The sequence below is a fragment of the Hyaloscypha bicolor genome, assembly GCF_002865645.1.
Source record: "Hyaloscypha bicolor E unplaced genomic scaffold K444scaffold_10, whole genome shotgun sequence".
In the NCBI taxonomy this organism is placed as follows: domain Eukaryota; kingdom Fungi; phylum Ascomycota; class Leotiomycetes; order Helotiales; family Hyaloscyphaceae; genus Hyaloscypha; species Hyaloscypha bicolor.
The window spans coordinates 3,943,898-3,969,008 of record NW_020194512.1 but is presented as its reverse complement, the minus strand read 5'-3'; the positions used below and the strand labels follow the sequence as shown (position 1 = coordinate 3,969,008).

At 48.0% G+C, this 25,111-nt stretch overlaps 9 protein-coding genes across 9 annotated transcripts; 7 read left to right on the top strand and 2 right to left on the bottom strand.

The window, feature by feature from the left end:
* Position 1: 1 nt before the first annotated feature.
* K444DRAFT_515221 (MFS general substrate transporter) lies at positions 2-1,750 on the top strand (the record flags this gene model as incomplete). Its single annotated transcript, XM_024873577.1, has 4 exons — positions 2-226; positions 285-779; positions 836-1,512; positions 1,570-1,750. The coding sequence occupies 4 exons, from the start codon at positions 2-4 to the stop codon at positions 1,748-1,750; spliced, it is 1,578 nt and encodes a 525-aa protein (XP_024744543.1).
* A 2,006-nt stretch (positions 1,751-3,756) lies between these two features.
* K444DRAFT_658624 (uncharacterized protein) lies at positions 3,757-5,648 on the top strand (the record flags this gene model as incomplete). Its single annotated transcript, XM_024886281.1, has 3 exons — positions 3,757-4,211; positions 4,267-4,344; positions 4,400-5,648. The coding sequence occupies 3 exons, from the start codon at positions 3,757-3,759 to the stop codon at positions 5,646-5,648; spliced, it is 1,782 nt and encodes a 593-aa protein (XP_024744542.1).
* A 70-nt stretch (positions 5,649-5,718) lies between these two features.
* On the bottom strand, positions 5,719-9,740 carry K444DRAFT_514925 (uncharacterized protein; the record flags this gene model as incomplete). Its single annotated transcript, XM_024873555.1, has 5 exons — positions 5,719-6,546; positions 6,595-8,326; positions 8,371-9,359; positions 9,414-9,440; positions 9,495-9,740. 5 exons carry the CDS (start codon positions 9,738-9,740, stop codon positions 5,719-5,721), a joined length of 3,822 nt encoding a protein of 1,273 aa, XP_024744541.1.
* Positions 9,741-9,891: 151 nt separating this feature from the next.
* Positions 9,892-11,435, top strand: K444DRAFT_579338 (DUF155-domain-containing protein). The gene is made up of 2 exons (XM_024877654.1): positions 9,892-10,677; positions 10,724-11,435. The coding sequence occupies exons 1-2, from the start codon at positions 9,968-9,970 to the stop codon at positions 11,247-11,249; spliced, it is 1,236 nt and encodes a 411-aa protein (XP_024744540.1). The 5' UTR covers positions 9,892-9,967; the 3' UTR covers positions 11,250-11,435.
* Positions 11,436-11,712: 277 nt separating this feature from the next.
* On the top strand, positions 11,713-13,829 carry K444DRAFT_649491 (MFS general substrate transporter). The gene is made up of 6 exons (XM_024885574.1): positions 11,713-12,019; positions 12,189-12,264; positions 12,316-12,481; positions 12,531-12,782; positions 12,832-13,553; positions 13,641-13,829. Exons 1-6 carry the CDS (start codon positions 11,887-11,889, stop codon positions 13,720-13,722), a joined length of 1,431 nt encoding a protein of 476 aa, XP_024744539.1. The 5' UTR covers positions 11,713-11,886; the 3' UTR covers positions 13,723-13,829.
* Positions 13,830-16,201: 2,372 nt separating this feature from the next.
* Positions 16,202-17,528, bottom strand: K444DRAFT_551134 (uncharacterized protein). The gene is made up of 3 exons (XM_024876531.1): positions 17,131-17,528; positions 16,912-17,048; positions 16,202-16,860 (listed from the first exon to the last, which is right to left on the bottom strand). The coding sequence occupies exons 1-3, from the start codon at positions 17,199-17,201 to the stop codon at positions 16,313-16,315; spliced, it is 756 nt and encodes a 251-aa protein (XP_024744538.1). The 5' UTR covers positions 17,202-17,528; the 3' UTR covers positions 16,202-16,312.
* A 1,440-nt stretch (positions 17,529-18,968) lies between these two features.
* K444DRAFT_515212 (uncharacterized protein) lies at positions 18,969-20,942 on the top strand (the record flags this gene model as incomplete). The annotated part of the gene is made up of 2 exons (XM_024873575.1): positions 18,969-19,590; positions 19,729-20,942. Coding segments are annotated over 2 exons (1,836 nt in total), but the record flags the coding sequence as incomplete, so codon positions are not given.
* Positions 20,943-21,047: 105 nt separating this feature from the next.
* Positions 21,048-22,145, top strand: K444DRAFT_473371 (uncharacterized protein; the record flags this gene model as incomplete). The annotated part of the gene is made up of 1 exon (XM_024872906.1): positions 21,048-22,145. A coding segment is annotated over one exon (1,098 nt), but the record flags the coding sequence as incomplete, so codon positions are not given.
* A 1,611-nt stretch (positions 22,146-23,756) lies between these two features.
* On the top strand, positions 23,757-24,575 carry K444DRAFT_623776 (uncharacterized protein; the record flags this gene model as incomplete). The annotated part of the gene is made up of 1 exon (XM_024882321.1): positions 23,757-24,575. One exon carries the CDS (start codon positions 23,757-23,759, stop codon positions 24,573-24,575), a length of 819 nt encoding a protein of 272 aa, XP_024744535.1.
* Between the last annotated feature and the right edge of the window lie 536 nt (positions 24,576-25,111).

The window sequence follows — 25,111 nt, the reverse complement described above, 5'->3', positions numbered from 1 at the left end:
AATGCCGAAGTTTCATCAGAGCTCGTTGGGCAAGAATGCCAAAGAAGCGGTACCCGAGGAAACGGAATATGTTGAGAACCTGGACACCATACCTACCCAAGCAACGGCCATGTCAAGACTCACAGCCGCCCATCGAGAGTATTTATTACAACGGCATGGCACCTTCGACTTAGATCCTATACCAGGCATGGGAGGTGCTGATCCATATAACTGGCAAAGCTGGATGGTGAAGCTTCCTTCCGTCACCCTCTTCCAAGTTCAACACTGACAGGATTTCCGTGTAGAAAATTACAAACCTAGTTCTGGTTGCTATCCACGCCTGCATGTCGACTTTCACAGCTGCTTCCATCATACCTGCGTATGAAAACATTGCCGTCGACCTCGGGGTCTCTTTGCAACGGACTACATATTTGACCTCGCTGCAAATTGCTATACTGGGTGTAGCACCCCTGATTTGGAAGCCTTTTTCCAACACCTATGGCCGTCGACCCCTATTTCTCATCTCGCTTGCCTGTAGCCTTGTCGGCAACATAGGATGTGCCAAAAGTCCAAACTATGCATCGATGGCTGTGTGCAGAGCCATAGTGGCATTCTTCATCAGTCCAGCTGCAGCGATTGGAAGTGCCGTGGTAACCGAAACGTTTTTCAAGAAAGAGAGAGCCAGATACATGGGTATTTGGACCTTGATGGTTACACTCGGTGTCCCAATTGCCCCATTCATCTTCGGGTTTGTTGCATACCACGTGGGATACCGATGGATCTACTGGATTCTCGCCATGGTCAGTATCCTTCTCATATAATCACTCCATGGCTCCGATCGCTGACAACGGAGAAGATCAACGGCGTCCAATTCATCCTTTACATTTTCTTTGGCCCGGAAACAAGGTATATTCGCAGTGGCGTCCAACATCAGGAATCGCCCTTCAAGCAAGAATATCTCACCTTCAAGCGTATCGATCCTAGACCGCTTACTATCAACGATTTTATCCACCCTCTCTCACTCTTCAGAAAACAATGTATTTATATCCCAGCCATCGCGTATGCAATGACCTTCCTATTCGGCAGCGTCCTCATCACCGTCGAGCTCCCCCAACTCTTCGGCCAGAAATTCGGCTTCAATGCCCAGCAACTCGGGCTGCAATTCCTTGGTATCATCATCGGATCGGTAATTGGAGAGCAGCTTGGTGGCAGCCTATCTGACTATTGGATGAATCGGAAAGCGAAGAGGACAGGCATGCACACGGAACCTGAATATCGACTTTGGTTGAGCTATGCAGGGTTCGTGTTGACGATTGTGGGTGTTGTCGTGTTTCTCGTTAGAACGCAACAGGCGGCGGAGGGAAGGTGGAATATCACGCCCGTGATTGGGATTGCGATTGCAGGTGTGGGAAACCAGATTGTGACGACGGTGCTGATTACTTATGCTGTGGATTGCCATCAAGAGGAGTCCGCGAGTATTGGGGTCTTTATCACGTTTGTAAGGCAGGTTTGGGGGTTTATTGGTCCTTTTTGGTAGGTGTTTGATGTGCTTTGGGAACTGATTGAGTTCTTGGCTGATAGGTTTTATAGGTTTCCAGATATGTTTACCAGTGTCGGAGTTGCTGCGAGTGCGGCGGTGGCAGCTGCTCTGATTGTCGGAGTCAGTATTCTGCCAACGATGTTACTTCAGTGGCGGGGCCAATTGTGGAGATGGGGATTGGTAGAATCCGATAGCGATGTGACTGATCGGAGTGTTTCAGCAAAGGTATAAACTTCGGAATCGAAGGGGGAGAAGGGTTATGAGCTTGAGCATTGAATTTTCTCGCCAATGTTAGTAGTTGACTAAAATTCTCAATCGGAGATGCTCTCCCCCAAAGGCAGCAAGAATTCATAGGAAGGTCAAGAAAAAGGCTGGGCGTATGTTATTGATTCATATCTATTTCCTTCTACAAACCATCCACACTTCACCGAACGAAAAAGTATCATATACATGGCCACTCAGACATAGAAGTTTTCAGCTCCCTAAAATCAGAAAATCGAAGAAAGTTTAAGATCGAAAGTACGACTAATTAAATATCGCTAGTCCACTGTGCCAATAACTAATAAGCAAAGCAGTCGGAGCAACCGGAAGTCGAATGGCCGCAAGAAGTGCACCAACCAGCATCGGGAACGCTAGCTCCTTCATGGGTCGCAGAACATTGGCAGCAGCACCACATATTGTAAGACTGCTGTGAGATTGTGTGGATTTTGGGAGGTTGAATAAGTGATTAGAAGGGTGCGGCGAGATGGATAGCTCTGGTTATACGCCAGTCAAGTGATTGAGTTGTTGACTTGGTCTATTTCTATAAACTTTGATCACTGGTTGTTTTGAGATTCTCTTTATAACTATCGGAATAAAAGAACTGCATGCGAGTAAAGGGATACAAAGAGCACAGGTCAAGAAATCAAAGGATGAAGATTTGGATTCCAAATTGTTTCTTTATGTGCGGAGACAAGGACACAATCAGCCGCCGGATTTGGAGATTTGAAATGAAGGGACAAAGAATCGGGAGGCAATTCAGCGTCCGTTGGACTCCGGTTTTCAATTATTTATCTCGAGTCCAATGTTCGATGACGTCGATTTTAACCACGTCTAAATGGCGGGGAAGGTTTGGCAACTGTGCGAGGAATCGATCATTAGTCTATAATGGAAGAAGCGCTGAAAGAACAGGCCGTGAGCCCCCTAGATCTAAGCAACACTTACGGTATTGAACGTCCCAATACTCCGAAGATCAATGAATTAGTGATAGGCTCCAAAGCCATTAACTGAAGGTATATTGGGGGCGGGAATTGGGGGGTACCCTCTTCAAGGCATCCAACCTCTGCCATTCAGTGCATTTGCAAATTCTGAAAGCAAATAGGCATCTTGGCTCGCACATACATTAAAATGGAGTCTTTTCATTCTGTTATTTTGATCAGGAATGAAGTATTCTATCATGTTGGAATGCTTCATGGATGTCGATGTCGCTTAAGCCCCTGAAACTGCGCCCCGAGCCCGCCTAGTCCTCCATATTCATCCTCACGTTGAAGATCCAGAGGACAAATAGGCAGAAGTGAACCATGTACCAGGTCAGACAATTTACCGGGTTAAACACACGTCACATAACAACAGGGAGATTTCTAGAACTATCTTAAAATCTAGAAGAGAAGTGTGAAACTCATAGACCCTTGGGAGCGAGGCTAAATACTCCTTAGCGCAATAATTAAGGGAAATACGTGCCTGAGGCTTAAGCGAATTTTCCCCTCACAACGTGCCAAGCCCACCACCCTGCCAACTGACTCATCAGCTGCGCCAATATGCTCCGAAATAAAGAGTTCGTAAATTCTCACTTATCACCATCATGGATTCAATACGCCATGCAAACAGCAAGACGATCTAACAGGCGATCGTTGCCTTGCATCTCATCATTCTGACCCTCAGCCCCCACGCAATGAGTTCAGCTCAAAGCTGTGTGCTTGTTCCCAGGTATGAGTGGTCAGCCACATCAACGAAATGGTGGGCCGCCACAGGCTCGGCCTTGCGCTGAAGCAATGAGACATGCCTGAAGACACCCTCCCCAAGCCCTTTTTGTACAGGGTATGTTCTAGGCATCATGTGTAACTCGCCACGCCCTCGCATATCAGGTGCACGACCCGCTGAAGAGCCTTCAGCCTTCCTTCCTCCTCTTCTCTTCTCCGCGCTCGCGCCATTTGCATTTTTCTGTTTATTTTGTTTGCATTTTTGTTTTCGCGATCGAGATGTCGCATCAGACAAAGTTTTATGGCTCCCAAGTTGGCAGCAAGGTCGTGATACCGCATTCCTACACTAACTCTCCCCTCGGGCTGCTCCGCCAAGATGTCGCTTCCGCGTTCGGGTTCTGGAAATTCCTCCCCTTCATCGTGTTCCCCTTCACACCCCAATCTTCAGGGCCGTTATGCGAGCTATACCCCTCCGCGTCGAACCTCTGGTCCATGTTCCTGCACTTCATCCTCTTTATAATGCAACTGCCCTTCATCCTCTCAGTCCCGTTCTGGATATTCTTCCCTGTTTGGTCGGTATTGGGAGGCGTGGTAGTCTTTGGGCTGATTAATCAGGGGATCTGTTATTTGTTGAATGGGAGTCAGATGAGGTATCCTTCGAACCCGAAGTTTGTGGAACAAAAAAAGGAGCATGAGCATGAGCAGTGGATTTTCCTGAATGGTGTTGCTGTTGGGTATGTGTCTGTCCCCCTTTTCCTCACCAAACCTGAAGCTGACACATTTATGCAGAAAACACTGGCTCCAAAGCAATGTCGATCGTCTGGCCCTCACGTTCGGGCGTCCCGTGATCGGAGTGCATAACAAAACGTATTCCCTCCTCTTTCTCCACGATCACGTGACCTTTACTAACAAGCTCTCCCAGAAACGGCATCCTCTTCGACGTCCTCCAATGCCTGATACAGCGAAACTTCAACTACGCAACCCAAGACATCCGCGACTGCTACAGCATCGTCAAAGAAACGCTTTACAAGCCTTCCCTCACAAAAGTAGTCTTCATCCTGCACAGCCAGGGGGGCATCGAAGGCGGGATGATCATCGACTGGCTGCTGCAAGAAGTGCCGCAAGACCTGCTCTCAAAGCTCGAAGTCTACACCTTCGGCAACGCAGCAAACCACTTCAACAACCCGCATCTCCACCTGCTCTCCCAACACGCATCGCTCATGCACCCCACCGTGCCCTCCACCACCCGTTCCCTCACCTCAGTGCACTACCACGACCCCCTGGACTCCCTTCCGGCCCCTAAAAATGGGGAGACGAATGGACATCCCCGAACCACGAGGACGGAATCCAGCTCCGGGAAAACGATCCGGTATATCGAGCACTACGCCCACACGTCAGATTTCGTCGCACGGTGGGGGGTCTTGCATTTCACGTGCAACTTCGATGTGACGGATCATCGAAGCCCGAGGTTTATGGGCCGCGTCTTCGAGCGTCCGGGCCAAGGCCACCAATTCAACCAGCACTACCTCGACAACATGTTCCCCTTAGAGCCCGTCCCACCCTCATCCTCTCCCCGCCTGCCAAAACAAAATTGGATCCTAAGATGGATTATGCGAATAAAAGAGATCTTGTTCCCTGGGAAAGTGGGAAAGGGTGGGGTTGGGGGAAGTGGGTTTTTGAGGGCCCAGCGGGAGGGGAATGCCTTCATGGAGTCGGCATTAGTGCTCGGGCATAACGACGAGCAAGCCGACGAGAGAGAAGGGGTAGAAATTAGTTATTTGGGAGCGCATGGGGAGCCGCTGGGCAAGAGGGAGAAGGAGGTGCTGGTTAGGGATATGAGTCCAATTTCGCTGCATACTATGAGCAAATTTGGACGGAAAGTGGAGGGGGAGTTTGAGAGGGCGAGGGGGCTGGGGTTTACGAATGGTACGAACGGTACGAATGGGAGGAGTAATTGGGAGGGGGAGAAGAATGGGGTTGAGGTTGAAGCTGGGGAAGTGATTGAGAGGACGGAGGAGGATGTGGGGTTTGGAGATGTGGAAGAGAAGAAGGACGAGGGGAAGATGGAGTTTAAGGTTAAGGAATTAAGTCGGCTGTGGCTGTATGTTAATGGAGGAAGCCCGAAGCTCGATGAAGTTGATGTCGGGATTGCGAGGATGGCTACCATTTAGCAGGGTTTGCATTTGAGCTCTTTGTAGAGTACATGCGATGATATGGGCTCACATAGTATCTATCCGCCTATTATGATACAGTGCTCGAAGCGCACACCGGACACCCGTCTCTGATTTTATCACGCAACAGCCTGGCATGCGTGACTTTCGCTCCAACACTGTGCGTCATTGCCCACTCTCCGTTCTCGTCTAATTCCACGTCTGGCGGAGTAACTGGTCTCGATTCATGCTGGTAGCTGAGTAAATGCGAGAGATGGAAGACATGGCCGCATGCAAAACCAACCAATGTCTCGGTCTCATATTCGGAGAATGGCTCGCGACAACCGACACAATGGCCAGGTTTGGGATCCTGTTTGGGCTTTTGAGCCACGAAATCTTTCGCAAGGTCCGAAGTACAAACGCCGTCGATGGTACTGGGAACATCTGAGGCCGCTACATCGACGTGATCTTCAGGTTTGTGTACAACATCAAACTTGACGCCTTTTCGTTGTCCGGAGCGGAGAGTATTCTGTGCTACTGCCACCTCACCTCTCAACACTTTTGCTACGCCCTTGCTGATGCTGTGTTGTAAATCATGTTCTTTAATCATGCGGCTAAGACCTTCTCTCAAGCCTTCAATCTCAAGGCCTTCTGGTATTCGTCTAACGAGCGTGATCGGGTTTATTGCCGTGCCAACCTCTTCGAGCAAGCCGCGTATGAAGCGGGGCTTGTCCATCGAATACTCGAGGAGGTCTTCCCAGAGGTCATCGTCATTTTGTTCTTTGGCAAAGGAGATGGCTTGGGAGACGTCCGCGAGTCGACCGATGATAAGGTAAAGAGCTCGTTTCGCCTGGCCAGTCTTGGAAAACAGGAAGACCAATTCTGGAATGAAGTCACGTTCCTCGCATTCTTGCGTTGCCTAGAATTGAGTCAGCATTACCCATGAGAACGGGCTTCCGATACACACCTTCTCGAAAGTATAGCGCGTAGACTTCGTGAGGAAGTCCATGAGCAATTCCCGGTCATAGGAGGCGAAAAGATGAACTGCTAAATCTGCAAATTCATCCACGAGAGTACGGCTTTCATCAATCAGCCGTTGGATATTCTCGCTGGCATGGCCCTCCGCACTCTCCCCTTTCCATAACGAGCTGAGATAAAAGAAGATGTACAGCGTCATATTCTTGTCCTCAAGCTGTTGCACCACTACTTCAGGACGGACAAGGCCATGTTGTGCTTCGTTGACAAGCAGTGCGATGGCTTCAGATGTTGCTTCCTTGAGCTCTTCAATCGGGGCAGACTGCTCTTGCTCTTTCGAAACACGAAGAAGGATCAGACCAGGGATATCATCAGCAACAGCATCAACAAGATGATACTCTTTGATCAACGTCATTGCAATATCCGCATCCTGGAGTTTGATGTAGCATTTCAATGCCTCTCGCGGCTTCCCAGCCGCCACATGAAGCTTGCCTAAGCTCTCCATAACGATACGCCAATCCCTGCCAACTAGCCCATCTTCGACGCTGTCTTCTCGCACGTCACGGTAGTTGAGCTGATTCTCAAGCACAGTAGTTACACTCTTGATGTTGAAGAGGTCCGGTGGCCATTGGTCGAGAAGTTCTCGCACTCTTGGTCGGTTTCGGCCGACATAAAAGCCCAGGATGGCTTCGTAAATCTCTGATTTCAAAGGAGGCCGCAGCTGTATTGTAGGGATGTAAGGTGTAATCTCGTCGTACTTGTTCGCAGCAACAAAGCTGTATACATGTTCTTCCCACTGTTGCGCTGTTCCCAGGACCTTGCCACAGACCTTGCCAGCTGCCGCCCAGTCATTGGCTTTGATGAGCTGCTGTATCCAGAGTTCTCCAACTCGACGTTTCTCTTTCTCCACCGCTGAGTAGATCAACCGGCTAGCAGAATCGACGGTTGATGCATCATCATAAAAGTCATCACTGCTCGCCTGCGCTCGATCTGGTGTCGAAGGACCAATTTCGGCGAGTTTTTCCGGTGAGGATGAGATCACTTCAGGGTGCTCATCAATCAATTCCCAAGCCTGTTGATTCTTCTGGTGTTCCAAGAGCCATGACAGGTGATCAGAAAGTTCTCTCTTGGTCGCCAGGATACAGTCGTAAGGACTATGAATGAAGATCTTAATGCCTGGTGCTGCGAGATGGGGATGAACGGCGGTGTTACGCTGGCCGATATAGCCTCGGGCACTGCTCGTCCCACTTTGCTTCGAGTCCGAATCCTTGCTGCCCTTGCTGTGTGTACTTGCGGCGGAGCTGCTTAAGAGTGCGGTGGCATTAATTGTAGCATTCCACATCCCGCTTCCCATCCCAGTCAGTGTCTCCAAGGTCCCACGCGGTGTTTGGGCAATCGGGGTAGCACGCGGAGCTAGCAAGATACCCAAATGGTAGTCGCTAGCTGACAGCCTTTCGAAGCGGCTCACAGTAAGAGTGTCAGTGTCAACTTCTTGAGATGTATTAAGATCAATGAGCCGGAGCTCTGGTGAGAGTGCGTTCTGCCGATGGCGGATTCCACCTCGTGGCTCGCTACTGGTTGATGTTGTGGAGGCTTTCGATTTGTGACCTTTCGGGCGTTCTTTCTCTTCATCTTCCTCTTCATCCGGTGTAATATAAGCAAGTACAAGAAGCAAAGTTGGGGTATATAACGACAATCCAGAAACAATGCAATCCATACGTAAACTAGATGTGTCAGTTCGACTCGTCAGATCAGCGGACTGCCTCACATTTTAATAATCTCAGGCCTCCCTACTGATCGCTCTCCAGCATTTTTGCCAATGCCAACTCCGCCAGGGTGCACATTGATAATCCAAATCGTGCCTCCCCATCCAACGAGGAGCTTCTCAATACGCATATTGCTCTTGGAGACCTGTTGTTTCAATTTTGACGTAGCTGGTGATGATGTCGAGCTCTCACGCGCCTTGTCGTCTTCGTCAGTCTCAAGACTCCTTTCATCGATCCATTCGACTCTGCCCTTCCAGACAGCAGCCATTTCTTCCCAGCCATCATCTTGAGGCCGGTCAACATGGCCTATCCTCTTCCAAGCAGACTCAGCGTCTGCGCTTTCCAGGTGCATGTTTGACCGCATGATCTTGAGGCCATGCTCGTTGATCCAGGAAACGTATTTACCAGATAAAGACCACTTGATGGTGCTTATCGCCCCTTCGCCTGAGTGAAGAATGGTATCCTTTCCTGTATTTGTTCCCAAACCCACTGCCCCCAACCACCCAGAAGCAGTCGCTGCTGCAGTCCCAGTCGTGGTTGATGTTGAAATCGAACCAGCCCTGCCGCCTACTGTGAGAATCAGATTCCCAGCCAAACCGCCAGATACGTATGCTCGGTCGTTTTTATAATCTGGCGACAATGCCACAGCCTGGACTGGCCTCGCAAAGTTGCGCACATTCACATCTTTGATATCCACCAGGGACTGTACGCATACTGTCCCATCGATGGAAGATGTTCCAATGTATACGGCGTTGGATGGAATATTCGGGATAACTTCGGCCGGTGGTGTGTACGGACTGTTCCTGCCAGGATCAGACTTTACAGGCGGTGCCCTCTTCGGCGTCTGCGCTTGTGATGCCACTCTGCTAACACCTTCTGGGAGGGCAGTCGGGAGAGGCGGAGGAAAGGGGGATATTGAGATGCAGGAGGTGGATGCCTGGTGGGCGTGGTAAAATCGCAGCGTTTTGAAAGACGGGAGGGACATGGCATGCTATAAAATGGATCAGAATGTTTCCTTCTGGGTGAATTCTTGTCAGGAGCTTACGATGTTGCCATTATGTGTGCCAACGAACTACATGTATGGTTCAGCGGTTGATCTTGTATGGACCACTTCTCCCAGACCTACCATCTTATCGCCCGCGACCAAGAAAGCACTCGTCGCGTCTCCATTCCGATACACAGGTAACAGGTGAGCTGTCAAACGCGCATATTTCAGCTTGGGCTCGTCTTCCTCTCCCTCGTCGTCGTCCTCTTCCTCAATGTCACTCTCCTCGATTGTCTCCTCATCCTCTGCCGCGTGGTTCTCATCGCGTTCCGGTTGTTTCCCCTTCGTATTTTTCGTGTCGCCCTGATCGTCAGACGCTTCAACCATGTCGGCGCACTCTCTCGATCACATCTGGTGTTATTGGCACGGAAGGATGCTGCGACGCCGTCGATGAGGTCAATGTACAGCTCCAGCTAGCCGAGCTCTGGGAATCGGTACAAGCACTCGTAGGCATCTGATTTCCACCAACTTTTTTGGCACTGCTACAGAATTTCTCACTCAACCACAATTGCATTTCAAATGCCCAGGAATCGTCCTGGACCTCTCTGCGTACCATGCAGAGCTTCGGTCGACAGTTGTCATGCCCCACGGTACGGCGGATCCTCAATGATGGCCGTTCACGTCCTCAACCCCTCCGCTGCCTCCATGCCAGCGCAGCCGGACAAGCACCTCGAAAGCGGAACTTCTTCTCGTCCAATGCAGTTCTGCAACAGGAACTGGCTGGAAATGTTGAAATAGTGAAGGATGTAACTCCGCCGACGAAACGAAAATTGATCCGGTCACCAGCCGGAAAGACATCGTTGCGGAGAGTTGCTGCCGAGGCGCAGAGGTCGAGACAGAATACACTTCAACTAAGAGCCACAGTGGAGGATGCCGAGGGAGTTAATCGAGTCACGGCCGTATCAGTGGCAGATCAATTCGACATGGATGCAGTTGTGCGGATTCTTCGATCCCATGGCTTTTCAATTGATCCGGACGAGACCGGTTTCGATTCGGACCAGGTCATACATACTCGAGGGGTCAATAATGGGGATATATTCGTTTTTCCGTCGGGCTCTATGGTGGCTTGGTCATTGCCAGAGGACGTGGTATCAGATCTGGCCACGAAAAGTCTCCTCCCAGCGGCCATAAGTCCACATATGGATCAGATGGAAATGGAAGATTTGGAGTATGCGGAAGACCCTAAACGGGAGAACAGCAATATCAAAGGGGATGTGATCACCCTTGGGACCAAACCCTCTTTGCAAGGAGATGGGCATACAAAGTATGTCAAACCAATTCCTAGCCAATTTATGCTAACCACCGCTCAGTCCTCGAGTTGATACTACTCTTGCCAAAATTGCCTTCTCTTCAGGTCTTGCACGATCAACGAAGCTGGCTGTGCTGGAAACAATGCTGGGGAAATATTTTGAGTCTACAAGAACAATCCCGACATTACTTTCACGAGGCACCAAGCTGCCATTCAACCGTCGATTCATGATGCAGAAGACCGGCGAACTATTGGAACTCAGGGCACAATTGAACCATTACTCGGAGCTCACAGATTCATTACCCGATTTATTTTGGGACAGCAGACATGAGCTAGGCTTGGAGGGATATTACGATCAAGTTGGCAGAGCACTCGATGTCGGTGTCCGAATTAAAACATTGAATGAGAAAATGGATTATGCACAGGAGATTGCCAGTATCCTTCGGCAAACTATGAGTGAGAAACACAGCATTCACCTGGAGTGGATTATTATCATCCTGATTGCCGTGGAAGTGGGGTTTGAACTTCGACGCGAATTCAAGGAGAGAAGGGAGCGTCTGGCGAAGAACAAAGAGGCGTCATTATGATTTGCATTGGGGAGAGGTCAGGCATTGCATCTCAATTGGCGTTAAAAGTGAGTATTTGATAGAGTTTTGAAATAGACGATACCCCACTCGATTTGAAAGAGATTTGTCAATCTCAAGTCAGAGCTAGTCTCTGTTAGTACCTCGGCCCTATCTCCTTAGGCTATGTAGTTCCATGTTGTTCTTGTGTCCCTTACACTGCATATATGACCTACCCCATGCCGATCACCAAGAGTGCGGTTTCATGGGTCGGTACTCCGTTCCCCGGTTGTTGTCCTTCTCAAGGGTTATCCTTGGCTTGAATGGAAGGTTCTCTTCTTATGAGCCAGCTGTAAATCCGTCACTACTTTGGCTACAGCGACCGGCAGCTTCGAGTCCCGACCTGGTGCAATTATACAAAGTTCGGAATTTCAAGCAATTAAGTGTCACTCTGCACAGGCTTCGCACACCCGCCCCGTCAACACTGCCAAGTCTCAGATCGTCGATCTGAGCTCGTACGGCCCTTTCACGGCATTCACAGTGGCAGCTGGGTAGGCATAAATACAAGAGCGAGTCCGTCCCAGATGCTCATTGCTGCTGCTCCTACCTCTGGTTTCCCCTCTCTCTTCTACTATATCACGGGGTTCATCTCTCTTCCATCATGAGTTCCGATACTGAGAAACACACTCCGGAGCAAGTCGACCAAGCGATTGGTGGAGTTTCCATCGATGCCAGCGTCGAGGCATATACGCCCGAGGAGCAAAAAAAGATCATCCGCCGCGTTGATCGACGGCGTAAGGGCAACGGGGTTCCTTAAGTTCTTGTTCTCGATGTCTGAAATACTCCCTCGTCATCTAATGCACTCGCAACACACCCCAAAGGGGTTTAGTTTTACTCATTTTGCTCAACCGTACTCCTCAGACATTCCGGAACAAGAAAAGATGCTGACCCCCCGTTATCCAGTGGTCACGATCCTTGGCCTTCTATACATGTGCAGTCTGATGGACAGGACGAACGTTGGAATCGCCAAAATCGCTGGGTCAGATCTCACACCCCTTTTCATCAAGAATGTTGACCGATAGTATCCCAGAATGTCGACAGATCTCAACCTCGTTGGCGAGAGATACAATTTAATCGTGCTAGTCTTCTTTATTCCCTACGTTCTCTTTCAACCTCTCGCCACTGTCATTATCCGCAAGACTGGACCCCGCCGATTCTTGACTGGTATAACTATTCTCTGGGGTGTCTGTATGATCGTATGTTGACTCCTATTTCCATCTCATCTCGCCTTCTGACATATTCAAGGGATTTGGCTTCGTCCAAAGATGGGACCAAATGCTTGGACTCCGTGTCATCCTCGGGGTCTTCGAAGCAGGATACTTTCCAGGCTGTGTCTACCTACTCTCCACATGGTACACTCGCTACGAGCTTCAACAGCGCAATGCCGTCTTCTTCATTATCGGTAGCATGGCGTCTGCCCTCTCTGGCATCGCAGCATACGGCATCATCCAAATGGGCGGTCTAGGACATCTGTCCGGCTGGCGATGGATCTTCATCGTGCGTTCCCTTCTACTTCTTCCCAGCCCACAGCTCACACCTCCCACAGATGGAAGGTCTCATAACTTGCCTCTGTGGCGGTCTCGGGTCCATCCTAATAGTTGACTTCCCCGAGCAAGCTAGCACCTCCTTCCACTTCCTTACCGCGCAGGAATCCTCCTTCATCGTCTCCCGCATAGAGGCCGACCGCGACGACGCCGTCATCACCCCCTTCAACCTCTCCTCCTACCTGCGCAACGCGCTCGACCCTAAGATCTGGGCGTTCGCCCTCCTCGCTTGCTGTTCAGCAACAAATGGTTACGCAATCGCCTACTTCCTACCCGTTATCTTAAACCAATCTCTGCACTACTCTATCGCAAAAACACAATGCCTTACTGCTCCACCATACGTCGCTGCTGCACTCGTCATGTACTTTTCCGCCGTGTTCGCCGACCGCCACCACATCCGAGGCCCCATTATAATCTTCAACAGCTGTCTAGGCCTCATCGGTCTCCCATTGCTAGGATTCGAGAAGAATAACGGCGTCAGGTACTTTGGGGTCTTCCTTGCGACGATCAGCGCGTACGCGAATGTGCCGCCGATCCTCACGTACCAGGCGAATAATATTCGGGGCCAGTGGAAAAGAGCGTTTTGCAGTGCGACTTTGGTTGGGTCCGCGGGTATTGGAGGCATTATGGGGAGTACGGTGTTTAGGGATCAGGATGCACCGGGGTACAGGCCTGGGATAATTGCCACTATTGGGACGAATGTGGTCACTATTGTTGTGGTGCTGTAAGTGATGCCTCTTGGGCGGGCTCTGATTCTTCTGGGAGGGAAGGTTCGTATTTATGGGCAATTACTGATAACACCTTTACATAGGATCTTGATGTGGAGGTTCTCGGTGGCGAATCGACGGGGTGGAGTGGTGGAGGGGAAGGAGGGTTTTAGGTATACTTTGTGAGCGTGTAAGGGACGAGGTGGGTTGGGTCATACATGAACGGACATAGGAGCCGAGGTTTCTTAACGGTCCGTATTAATGCCACCGCTGCTTGCATATGCTGCTATGGCTTTCAAGGGTATGTTGTCTCGTCCACCTCAGTTTTGAAGTTTTGAAACTGCTTGAATAGCAAGTTCACTACATTGAGCCAAGTGGGATTATCTTTGTGGAGCTTTCAAGTTGATTGTTCTTATTCGAAAGGCAGTGTAGCCTCTTAATTTATATCTTCAGCTTGAGTGGCGAAGGCACCAAGGTCCTGCACGATTTTGTCACGAAAAAAGAGGTGTTGCGAGTAGCTCGGGGACTTGGGAGGTTGGAATCTGGTTTGAGAGTCCAGTAACTGAATGAGCCTTCTACTAAGGATATCGTCCAAAGCAGCCACTCGGATGGCAGCAACTGTGGTATTTTCTGTGCCCAGAAAAGACCCTTTTGGCCATAGATCGGCAGTCACTTGAGGGTCTCGGGGAGAGAGGTTCCGATGGAACAGATGAAGGCGTCCTCGGCACCACAAAGAGACCCTAAGCCTGCAAGTGGAGGCCGAGAGCGAAACCTGAAAAAGTGATTGTGGCAGTCACGTAGCGACCCTTCTGCTGCATTTACGATTAATTTGTTCAAGGGTGTAAAGTATATTGCTTGAATTTAGTTTGTTAGGTTCGGATTTTCCTATTGCCAAATGGACCGCCCTTCATAGGTGACAATCCGCCACGCGGCGTTAGAGGTGCTGGGTCACCAACACACACCGCACATGCAGGATAAGGTGTATGGCGATTATGTTGCTCGTATTTTCGCCGCATACTTTCGGTGTTGAGGTTCTAGGGGGGCTTGCATCCGCAAGCAGTCTCAATATCTCCACTTTTACCAGCCAAAGGTTGAACGCGAATAGACTAAAGTATTCAGCCTTGGCCTGGGGATGGCCTTGGGGAAGAATGGGCCAGACAGAGTTTTCCGGGAATGAGGAGGTGTTGGACACTGTCTCAAATTCTTTCTTGAAATTATTAATTCATAGCTGACTCGTGGTTAGTGTCGACGCCCATCTCGGTTGGTGAACTTTCTAGCAGCCAGCAAATCAACACCGGAAGCCCGGTGAGATTTTCAACACTCGAATACTCAGCTATGTTTCTACCTTATGAATGCTTTTTAGTATCTACCTGCATTTTTTTGTTCGGCTGTCTTCGATGTTATTGTAAGTGGGTTCGATGTCGTGATTTGGGATCTCCTTGAACTGACCGACTTGTAGTCGACCCGATAAGTTGGTTAGCATGACATCAACACTACCGGGACATAAACCTCCTTCCACTTTCATTGAAAGCTTGACAGGACAACACCTGAAAAAGTTGGTTCGGCTCAGGCTGCTATCCACGTGTCGAGCAGCAGCGGGTGCTTGGCCCGATGTCTGCCGGGTATTCTCAAACATCACCCACGGGCACTTCAGCTGGGAATTAATTCCTCAAAGGTCTTCTGCAATATCTCCAATCTTATGGTGTGTTTGCACAGTCCTCTCTCAGCCAGCTATTCGAGTACGGCAGCATTTTGTCTCAACTTCCTCAAAAGTCCCAAATCATCATCACACAAAGTCCACCTCCTTTCTCCTATCCCTTCGTCCGGTGAGACATTGCCAGGCACTAGCAATGGGGTGTCCCGCACTGAACAGGCGGGGTTCGCCTGTCGCACGGAGCATAATATTTATGTACCTCTGCATACAAATTTATTAGTAAGCTACATCGCGTACGCAAGTACAGGCCCTAATGTTTGTTACACCGCCTTGAGTTCTGCTAAGCAAAAGTCGGCTACAGCGCATTGCTACAGGGCATTTCAGTGCAACCCCTGCAAAGGCGGTGTAACAAACATTAGGGCTTGCACCTGCGTAGATGAAATCGCGTCCAATAATGCCCTTTTAATACAAGATACCCCCTTGCTAGTACTAAGTAACATCTTACTAGATAAAGAAATAAAAGTATTTAATTAAAATTAAAATTATTAATATATTAATATAAGTATAAAAAGAAATTAAGTTAAGGGCTAATTACTTAATATTTAATAATAATAAAACAATTATACAAAATATAATAAAACTTTAATAAAAATTAAATATTGTGACGTGGCATGTAGATTAAACTCGCTACAGTGCTACTAGCTGGGCCAAAAGACCGCAGTATTCACGGCCAAGTCGCGAACACGCTTAATACCATACATATACTTGTGCCCGTACGTCACGTGCACCTCACGTAACACACGTCACAAATATATTATATTAATATTTCAAGATTATAAATTAAATTACTATAAGATATAATACACTTTTAATTACTACAATTTATATTAATTAGTATAATAATAATAAAGATATAATATGGTTTTGATTAATATAATTTATGTTAATTAGTATTATATAATAATTCTTTTTTTGATTAGTTTCATATCAGACTTGACGTGCGACGAGAGCGGGAGAGCTTAGTATCCTTAGATAAGTTGAGGGCAGGGCGATATGCTAGTTACTATAACGAATTCGAAATAGCATTATTCATAGCACATAATCTGCTCTTGGTAGCTATTTTCAGGCCTTGTCTCCACTCAATCCAGCCCATTTTCTCTCTTTACTCGCACCAAGACCTCCGACAAAGCCCTTCCCTACGTCTAGTGTCGAACCTCCTCTATAAATATGACCCAGCCCATGTCCAAGAATTTCTGCATATGACACAAGCCCCAACTTCATCGCATCCTGAATCATATCCAATGTGTCGTGCTGTTTGAGCGCATTCTTGTACTTTCGTTTTAAAAGTGGGTCCTGATGCTTGCGGAGATGAATTGTGTATTTTTTGAGATTGGAGGCCTTGTACCTTGTTTGAAGACCAATAGGATGCCCGATGCTGGTGACGATGTAGAAGAATGTGTCGCGAGAGAAGTTGGCGTATTTGGTTTTTTGCTCTGTGACTGGAGCAGGTGTGCTTGTTGGCTCAGAGCTCGTGGGGGTCAAGATGATGTCGTTCGTTTTTTCCTCTGTGGTTGATGGAGGCGTGTCTTTAGGCTTGGAACTTGTGGGCAGCAAGTTGATATCATTGAATACCTTCCCGGCCAAGATTTTTTCGATATGATCATCGTCCTCTGCTCCATATATTAGTGACGAACGTCTCGGCAAGACGAAATAAAGCATACTGTAGATGATTATGCCGTCGTGAAAACGTGAACTCCCGGAATAGCTGATCAGAAAAAAAACGTCCACGAAGCCAATAAGTCGAATTCTTCCAGACCAGGATTCATCATTGACACGGATTTCCCAGGGGTGTATATCACTGTTTGGTGTCGGTAAGTCAGAACACGCTTAGGTTTGACCGATCTACCAGGTCAAGTTTAAGCAGCGTTGTATGGACATACCAATCACATTGTAACGTTTTGTCTTGCACTGACCTTCCAAAGACTTTCAGAACTCGATGATATGATGCCATTTCAATCAATCGACACCTGGTTGAAACATAGCATGTGTGGAGAAGAGAAATCAAGAGACGTTTCTCTCTAGCTTCGGGATGTTGTGATGGATTGCTTCGAGGATGTATGCCGTCTCCCCTCACATGTGATCCGATGTCCGATTCAAACCAAAGAGCTCGAATAATGTCCAAAGAGAGCAAGGGTAATCTTAGAGCTCAAAGCTTACCCGAACAGCTATTCGTAAATGCAGGAAGGCGGGGAAATTAAGGAGTGAAGGTGGTAGGGCAAGCTGAAGTACTGTTTGGTGTTTGACTGCTTGAGGGGTTGATCGTTGTGGTGCGTGTCTGTGACGCGGCTGGTTGACTGGTTGACTGGTTGGTCTTTCCGAGGCCACGATCTGTGAGGCACCCAAAGCAGCCAAAACAACCGAGAATACAGGGTACTCTCTGCCGCCCACGCATTTGCAGCTGCGGTGTAGATCCATCACCGCCCAACACAGCAGATTTGATTCGGAGGAGGGCTGAAAAGCTTCCTGGGTGGCACTTCCGGCTAGGGAGAACGGGTGAACACATTGTGTATTTTGTTCAAGCTAGAATACAACGGTTGGCAGACGAATACCCAATCGAGTAGAGATCCCAGTTCACGCTTCTGATTTCCGCCTGATAATTACGGTATTTGTGAAATTTATCTATGGAAGTAAAGAGGCTTTCTCTTAAAACTGTGCTCGCCTTTTTGCACTGTGCACTGCAGTCCCACCGCTCGCAACTAGTTCTTCAAATTCTCCCACCTCTTCAACCCCAAACCAGTCTTCTCGTTCTTCCAAGAATACCACTCGCAAAATGTCGTGGACCGACCAGAACGAACTTATGCGCCTTGGGAAGAAGATGCTCGACGCGACGGGGACCAGTACTCCTTCCGAGAAGTCCATGATATCGCAACTTGCCAGCAGCACAGGTGTCGCGTACAGTGTGGCCCGAGATGCTTACGTCAAAGGGGTGCTTGATCCCCTGCTCCAAGAGAAAGTTCGGAAATCCATGAATTGGCTAATCCATGCGAATTTCATCCCGGAATTCGTTGATGACAGGGCTTCAAAAACTAAACTCGATGATTTTACCGAAGCATCCGCGATCAAACCTGACGGCGTCGAGATACCCAAGCGCATGTTCAACTTAGACACCGGAAATCTTGAGGAATGGCCCTCTGGACAGTACGTTATACTGTCCCACAGCTGGAAGGGGCAAGAGATTACCTACCAATTCATCTCCAAGATAAAAGAGAGTCAGAAGAAAAAGGAAGCCTACGAGATGGTTCAAGACGACTCTGATGAGGAAGCCAAGAAGTTCGCAAGGTTCAAAGCCAAGAAATTCGACCACCTGGAAGTTGGAAAAAGCGATGTTCAGTTACTCAGTGCTCAATGTAAGCAAGACTTACGGGCCCAAATTCGGAAAATAGAAGCACTCCTGAATAGCTCTGGAACCAAATCCAACATACGCGAGCTCCTTGTTCAGCTAACCAAGTTCAAGATAGCGACCTCAGGAGAAGAGAAGGCTCGGAATTCTTTCAATGAGAAAGAAGAGGAGCTGAAGCTGAGAAGGATGTCAGGGAAGGTGCCGGAGATCGAGGGAAAAGACGCGGGGGTTGACAATTCGAAAGTGCCAAGCGGAACGGACGGAAAGAACAGTTTGAGCGAAGGATTGGCTCAGGCTGCAGCAGAGATGATTCAAGCTAAGGATCAGTGGGACCAAGCTAAGGAAGAGCTGAGTAGGGCAACAGAAAGCTGCAAGGTTATGAACCAAGATCCTGCACTTCGTTCTGCCGTTGAGGATTTGATTCCAGTCTTGGAAAGGAAGAAGTCCGTGGATAAAATTGAAGGGTCAATGAAGGAAGCCAAAAGAATCCTAGATTGGGGGCTGTTTCCAAGTAAGGCTCCAAAACGCTATTTGTGGAACGACACGTGCTGTATCAACAAAGCCGATGCGAACGAACTTAACGAGTCACTGGCAATGATGGGACAGTGGTACAACAACGCCGATTTTTGTTTGGTACATCTTGATACCACGGAGTCCACAGAATGGGTCGATACATGGGACAATCTGGAGAAGACGGCTGAGAAATCAAATTTCCCTAGCTTTGATCTTGTCGAAAAACCGAACTGGGCTACGCGGGGATGGACACTACAGGAACTTGTGTTGAGCAAGATGACATTTCATGTCAATAGTCTCTGGCAACCATTGACTCGATCTGTAGAAGGGCTGGGTCCTTACTATTACCATTGTTCCTACCTTGCTCACCATATCCGGGACATCGATAAACTTGACGTGCCCCTGAAAGCAAAGCCAATTCTTCAAGACTGTGCAAAGCTACAAGAATTGATGGATACTGAAGAGAAGGTACGTCCTCGCAGGTTTTGTTATAAATACCAAATTGACCAAAGATTGTGAAATCTAACTGTGAGATAGATCGACTACGTCACCTATGAAGGATGCTCAGAAAAGTGGCTAAGGCTGATTGGCATTCTCAATTATCTTGGCGTTCATTTCCCGGGAGCCATGAATGACGACAATTCCAATGCCTACATTCGAAAAACAATCTCTCTAGCAGCATACGAGATCAAATCTCGTCTCGACGAGGGAGATACTGGCGCTGGAAGGCTTAGGTCTTTATTTGAAGACTTGGGTTTCGATTTGACCTCCATCACAGAGCAAGCCACAAACTTGATCAAGGTTTTGGTGAGAACCTTGATCGATGACTGCAAAATCTCTATTGAGCTTGACCGAAAGCGAGTCTCTGAGTTCACAAATGTCCCTCCAGATGAATGCTGTCGCGGGCTCAGCAGATCCAGGCATCCGGCCCGCGACATTTTGGTTTTGGCGTCTCATCGAAGATGCACTGTTCCCGTTGATAGTGTTTACTCTTTGATGGGAGTTCTCGGTGTGAAATTTCCGGCATTTCATGCAGAAGGTCCAACTAAAGCACTTTGCCGGTTACTCGACGAGGTGGTCATTACCTCAAATGACATTTCTGTTTTCAACTGGGCTGGAAAAGACCTGGGAAGTCCGATCAGGGGTCGATCGCTGTATCCTTCGAAATTGAATGCGTTCAACCCAAAGAACACCGAAAGCTATCTTACTGCAAAAAAGAACGATGAGGCTGCGAAGGCCTCTAGAGAGGAACGGCACGCCTTACAAGACACAGAATCGCGTCTCACCTTGTTGTTGCGTGGAACGATTGAATTTGTTAAAGTAACGCCGCATAAAGACGTGCCCGTTGACTTAATACGGAGCATTCTGGGGTTCATTAAAGCAACTAAGTTGATTGACCTCCAACCTCAACTTGAGAATCTTAGCAGGTTGCTAGTATATCTCAAAAATACTCCCCACTTCGAAGAGTACAAGCCAAAGACACGTTCCTGGGACGACCGCGAAAGAACTAAGAGTGCGGTGGGCGAAGAAAGGAACGCACAGAGTGGTGGCAACATTGCTTCCCGGTTCGGAATCAAAACGCCTCAAATTCCACAAATGCCTCAGATGCCACAAATGCCACAATTCTCAGCACCGAAGCTCAAAGTCGGAGGGTTTCAAAGCTTTTATGGTAAAAAAAGTACCTCCAAGGAACCAGAGCCTGCCAATGGAAGTTCAAATGCTGCACCAACCACACAGTCACCAGCTACAACTATACAAGAACAGAAAGAACCCGAAACTCTGGCAGGTGAAGTTGCAGCTTGGATTTCCGAAAAGCAGGACATCAAGAACATTCCGGATGAATTCAAAGCGCTTTTCAAGCACCTAGAAGCTGAACACTTGGATCCAACTCCTGCAGGAGACGAGAAATCGAAGAAAATCAAAACGTCTCACAGTGACAGCACGATTTGTCCAAATCCAATCACGCTCACCACATCCGGCATCGAAGGCATTTTCGATATCCAAAGAGTCATAATCACCATGCCGCATGCTGAGCAACTTCAGCACCAGGTGGAAAGTGCGGTGCATGAAAGCGAGAAGATCAGCGGCGAGTGTACTATCAGTACTGGACTTTCTACGATAGCAGTCAAATTTTCTTGTGCTGTCGGTGATTTGCGGAAGGAGCTGAACGTGTGTGACGTTGTAAGACAAGCGTTGTTTGACGAAGAAGTGGAGGGACGGGCACAAGGGTCAACACAGACTGAGCAACCACTTACCCCAGGACAAGAAAGCACAAACTATTACAACAAACTCACTTCGATATCGTCTGGCTTAATGCGACAAGGATCTCCAGCGACTGGAGCCACCGAGAATGAAGATGTTAAGAAAGATGTTCAGAATGAAGAGACTCAGATTCAAGCCTCTGGCCAGACTGAAGAGCAGAGAAGGGTGACCGCCATGCTGGACTTTGTCCAAGAAAGTGACCTCAACTTTATTGTCGGTGAATGGGTTCTAGCAAGATTCACAGGTGCTGAAGGAGCAAAATGGTTCCTTTGCCAACTCGAACTCGGCTCCACGCACAATTATTATGGACGAAGAATTGCTACGGACGAGATTGACTTCAAGACTGTAGTGCCGGAGTCCGGACTTATGGGACACTGGAAGAACTACATGGAGAACAAGAAAGCAGAGCTGTGCCGAGTTGTGAGTATATTCGTTCACGCACGCGATGCTCGAAGGTATGCAGACGAGGTAGCCGGCCCAGAAAAGGAGAAAAAGGACAGAGAGGCACCGGATAAGACTGAGGAAGATGAAGATTCAGACAACGCAAGGTCAGACCCCAAGGAGAGGCTGATGGACTTTATCAAACGAGGGACACACATCGGCGCGGGAATTGTGCAAACTGTTACCGACAGGTGGGGGGAGAGACTGGATGGGATGTTGAGTGACACCATCCTTCAGAAGGTGCAGAAAGACTTGAGGGCTGCAATCGTAAATTTGAATGAGAACAAGGATTTATTGCCGGCTATGTTTCTGAGTGGAGTCAAGGTTCATATGTTCTGAAAATGTCGAGTTGAATACTTTGGAGTACATAGTCAGAGAATTTGAAAATCAAAGAATGAATTATTGAGATTCAAGATATCGACTGTTTGTGACCGGAGTATCTAGTGTATTTATTTTCACACCTTGGTTTGATTATTTTGTTTGTTTAAGGGGCCCATTTCCCTGCATCAAATGAAGCAGTACACAGGACCTGTGTTGCCCTCCATAATGGCTGCACGTACTTTACCTCATAGTAAAAAATATAGGGTAGCACATTGCTAAATCTACATTTACACCACCCGTGCGATTTGACGTAAACCCCGATGAGCTGGCGACGCCGGGAAATGCGAGGAAAGGGTCACGCTTTGCGTTGATACTTGGAGAACGTGTGTATCCTCCGTATTGGTCATTTCAGTACAGCCAGGGGGCATGTTTCCCGAGATCAAGTTCAGCTGATATGCAATGCAAAGCATGCGTTTCCACAAGCAGTACAAGCATGCATTAGTGGGCGCGATAGTACGTTACACAAAGTCAAATTGAGGATGATCTTCGAGTAAGAGGACATGGCCAAAAGTATGTGAATCAGTGGACAGGACAGGGGCTCCGTCTAAAAGTACGAGCAATTCAGGGTCCAAGTCCTGTACTTGATCACTATCTAAGGGCACTTTTATCGGGGCTGAAACTACCATGAAGGCAGGGCAAGTACGGAGGTGCAGCGTGATGGGATGAGAAACGGACAGGCATTTTCGGGTTTGGCACTGCCAGACTGGTCCTCTCGTGCTGAAGGTCATGAAGGGTGGTGATGGAAGTCACCTGGAGTGCCCGTGCATGATAAACTAGTGGCTTCGCAGGACTTACTTCGATAGTACGGAGGTACTTCATTACAGCTTCCGATTGACTCCTTCACAGAGAGCTTGAACGGAATAGTGACAAGTCCGTCGTCGGCTGACCAAGCCAAGCTGTCGTGGAGCCTGTCTTTACGCAAGCCACAAATTTGCGCCTGTGGGGAGGTCTCGGAAGTCCACTAACTTTAACGTTTTGGTTGGAGGGCACCAGCCGTGTCTCACTACGGGTGACCGTAGTGACCAAAAGGCCCCATAGCCATTTTTGCAACATCGCTAAAGCGAGCAAATCAGTCATTGAGCCTTTTAGTCGCAAACACACCTCCCCTGTAGAATTTCTGCCCCATTCATCCACTGAAATGGGGTCGCTAATCTCTACTAAAGCTGGAAAAGCTGCATTGCAATGGGCAAATTTTCTGCCGTGAGAAAGGAGAGGGTTCGTTGGAGTACTTTGGTTGGTAGGGGATATGAGCCGGGTTGCTTGCACGTTGTGATTTAGCGGCCACAAATATGTGGTCGCGTTTCGGGACTGCCATACCAGTCTTCGTATTTAGGGGTGAAATTTCTTCGACTTTCAAACTCTTTCAGCTATCGAAAAGCTGCACAGTGCAAGCTGTAGCTCAAGCCAAGACGCAAAAACGCATATCCTGCCCAGCGGGGTTCTTTTGGGGGCACAGCATCCACAGACCCGCTCATAGTTGTGGGGGAAGTTTTCTTCCAGAAAAACTATAAGCCTAGAACTTGCTGAGCCTACAACATATTACAACATATCTCGAAACATTCAGCAACCATGGTCGACATTGTCTCAATCATCATTGCAGTTGTCTCCCTGATTGGATCTCTTGTTGCAGCAGGCTTCACGGGATGGATCTCATTCTACATAGACCAAGTCAAACGACGCTCCGAAGCCAAAGCCTTGGTCCATAAATATCGAGATCCTCTGATGTTAGCGGCTTATGACCTTCAGTCAAGGTTTTGGGGCCTTGTTCAGCAGAACCTTCTCCGCTACACCGAGGATGAAAATAAGAAAGATCTCATATATGTCTACACTGCTTTCTTGGTTGGGCAATATCTTTCCTGGACATACATCCTCCGTCGCCAAGCACAGTTCTTGCGTTTCTCTAGCGACAAGACCAACACGCAACTCAACCAAATTCTGGACACTGTTACAAATGAGTTCAGCTTGGACAGACACAAGGGAGAAGATCCCTTCATGCTTTGGCGTGGGCAGCAGATGGCGATAGGAGAGTTGATGACTGTGTCAGCAGGAGAGGAAGGGCAGCTCTACTGCATGGGATTTGCCGCTTTCGCAGTCAAATACAACAGTGATCCGGATTTCAAAAAGTGGTTCCACCCAATTGAGACGGGCATTACACTGCTGGTGGAAGCAAGTGCACAAGGAAATTCTGTGGCAAATTATAGGTTGCGCCGACTCCAGCACCTACTGGTTGACTTGGTTCTTCTTTTGGACGAGGACCGTATTGCGTCGGGACAAAACAAGCAGTTGAAGGTGGACGCTGCACATTCGTGTAGTTGTGATAAGTGTCCTGGCGTCATTGTTACAGAGTCTCCTTCTGTATCTCCGATTTCGAAGCTCCCTGAGCCATAAGTCCTCTGTCTTCCTGCTATGTCACCCGATTCGAGCGGTGAGGGTGGGAAGTTTATTCGGGTGTCTTTTCTAGCAATAGCCCCTTGATATGTGATGGAAACGCGGATCTGAAGTAATACGCCCCGTTCGCGACATCTGGGGTATATTATATCGAAATCGAGTCTAAAACAAACGCGCAGTTTATGAATTCAATAAGTAGGCTAATCTCATGAAATCCATCAAATTTCGTTCATACCAAAATTGTCCAAGTGCTCATAGTCGGTCCGAGACAAAACTGACAAAATGCTCGCACTTTTGCGCTTATCATAATATTTTAATTAATATTAAGTAATGTAATTATAAAGTAATAGTATGGAAATAAAACTTACTTACTCTTTTAATATAATTCGTATCAAATTAATAATAGTAATTTAAAATATACAAACGACTTTTGCTTTTTTATTATTTTATTATATAAAATGCAAAAGAATTTATTTCTGAAAATTATATAAGCTTAAATAAAACGGTTTAAACATTAAACATGGATATTAGCACTT